The sequence below is a fragment of the Trypanosoma equiperdum genome (assembly GCF_001457755.1).
Source record: "Trypanosoma equiperdum strain OVI genome assembly, contig: ctg_1003, whole genome shotgun sequence".
Lineage (NCBI taxonomy): Eukaryota > Euglenozoa > Kinetoplastea > Trypanosomatida > Trypanosomatidae > Trypanosoma > Trypanosoma equiperdum.
Window position 1 is genome coordinate 2,282 of NW_027122954.1, and position 575 is coordinate 2,856.

Genomic DNA, 575 nt, shown 5'->3' on the forward strand with positions numbered 1-575 from the left:
GCACCACCTACAAGCTGAGACGCAGGCAGGAGGTAGCACGGGGGCTAACGTACTCTGTGAAACAGGCAGCGCACCGGGCTCCATAACAACATGCCTAAGCAGCTGGTCGACCGGCACCAACATCCAGTACAGAGGAGGCAAGATACTGAAAACCAAGGAGATAACGTACCAACGTAAGTTATCAGCAAACGGTGACTACGCACCGAAACAGGATACACCGACCAACATTTCCCCACCAACCAAACGTGTAAAAGAATTGCTAGCGCAAATAAAAGAAGCCGAATCCGAAGTCAACAACTTAGACATATCTTTTTCAACCGAAACCACCCATTTTTTAACGAAGACGCAAACATTCCAACAGCTAGCCACGGCAATTTTTGTACCAGAAAGCAAGCCCGGTGAGGAAAGCAAACACGGTCAATCTCTGCGACCAATAATAACAGCCAACTACGGAACCAACGACGAAGAACTAAAGGGCAAAATCTGGGACCAAGTGAAACTTATAAGCGTCAAAGGCGCAGCACTAGGAACAACAGAATCCGCACCTGTCAAAAACGTAGGAGAGCTGGCTAAGC

The 575-nt window shown here is 48.3% G+C and overlaps 1 protein-coding gene across 1 annotated transcript in view; it reads left to right on the top strand.

The window, feature by feature from the left end:
- Positions 1 to 18, top strand: part of TEOVI_000892300 (uncharacterized protein) — a gene marked incomplete at both ends in the record, with an annotated part of 546 nt that extends 528 nt beyond the window's left edge. Inside the window, one exon of the mRNA XM_067219887.1 lies at positions 3 to 18. Coding sequence (XP_067075988.1) covers positions 3 to 18 — 16 coding nt within the window. The remainder of the gene's footprint in view (positions 1 to 2) is intronic.
- Between the last annotated feature and the right edge of the window lie 557 nt (positions 19 to 575).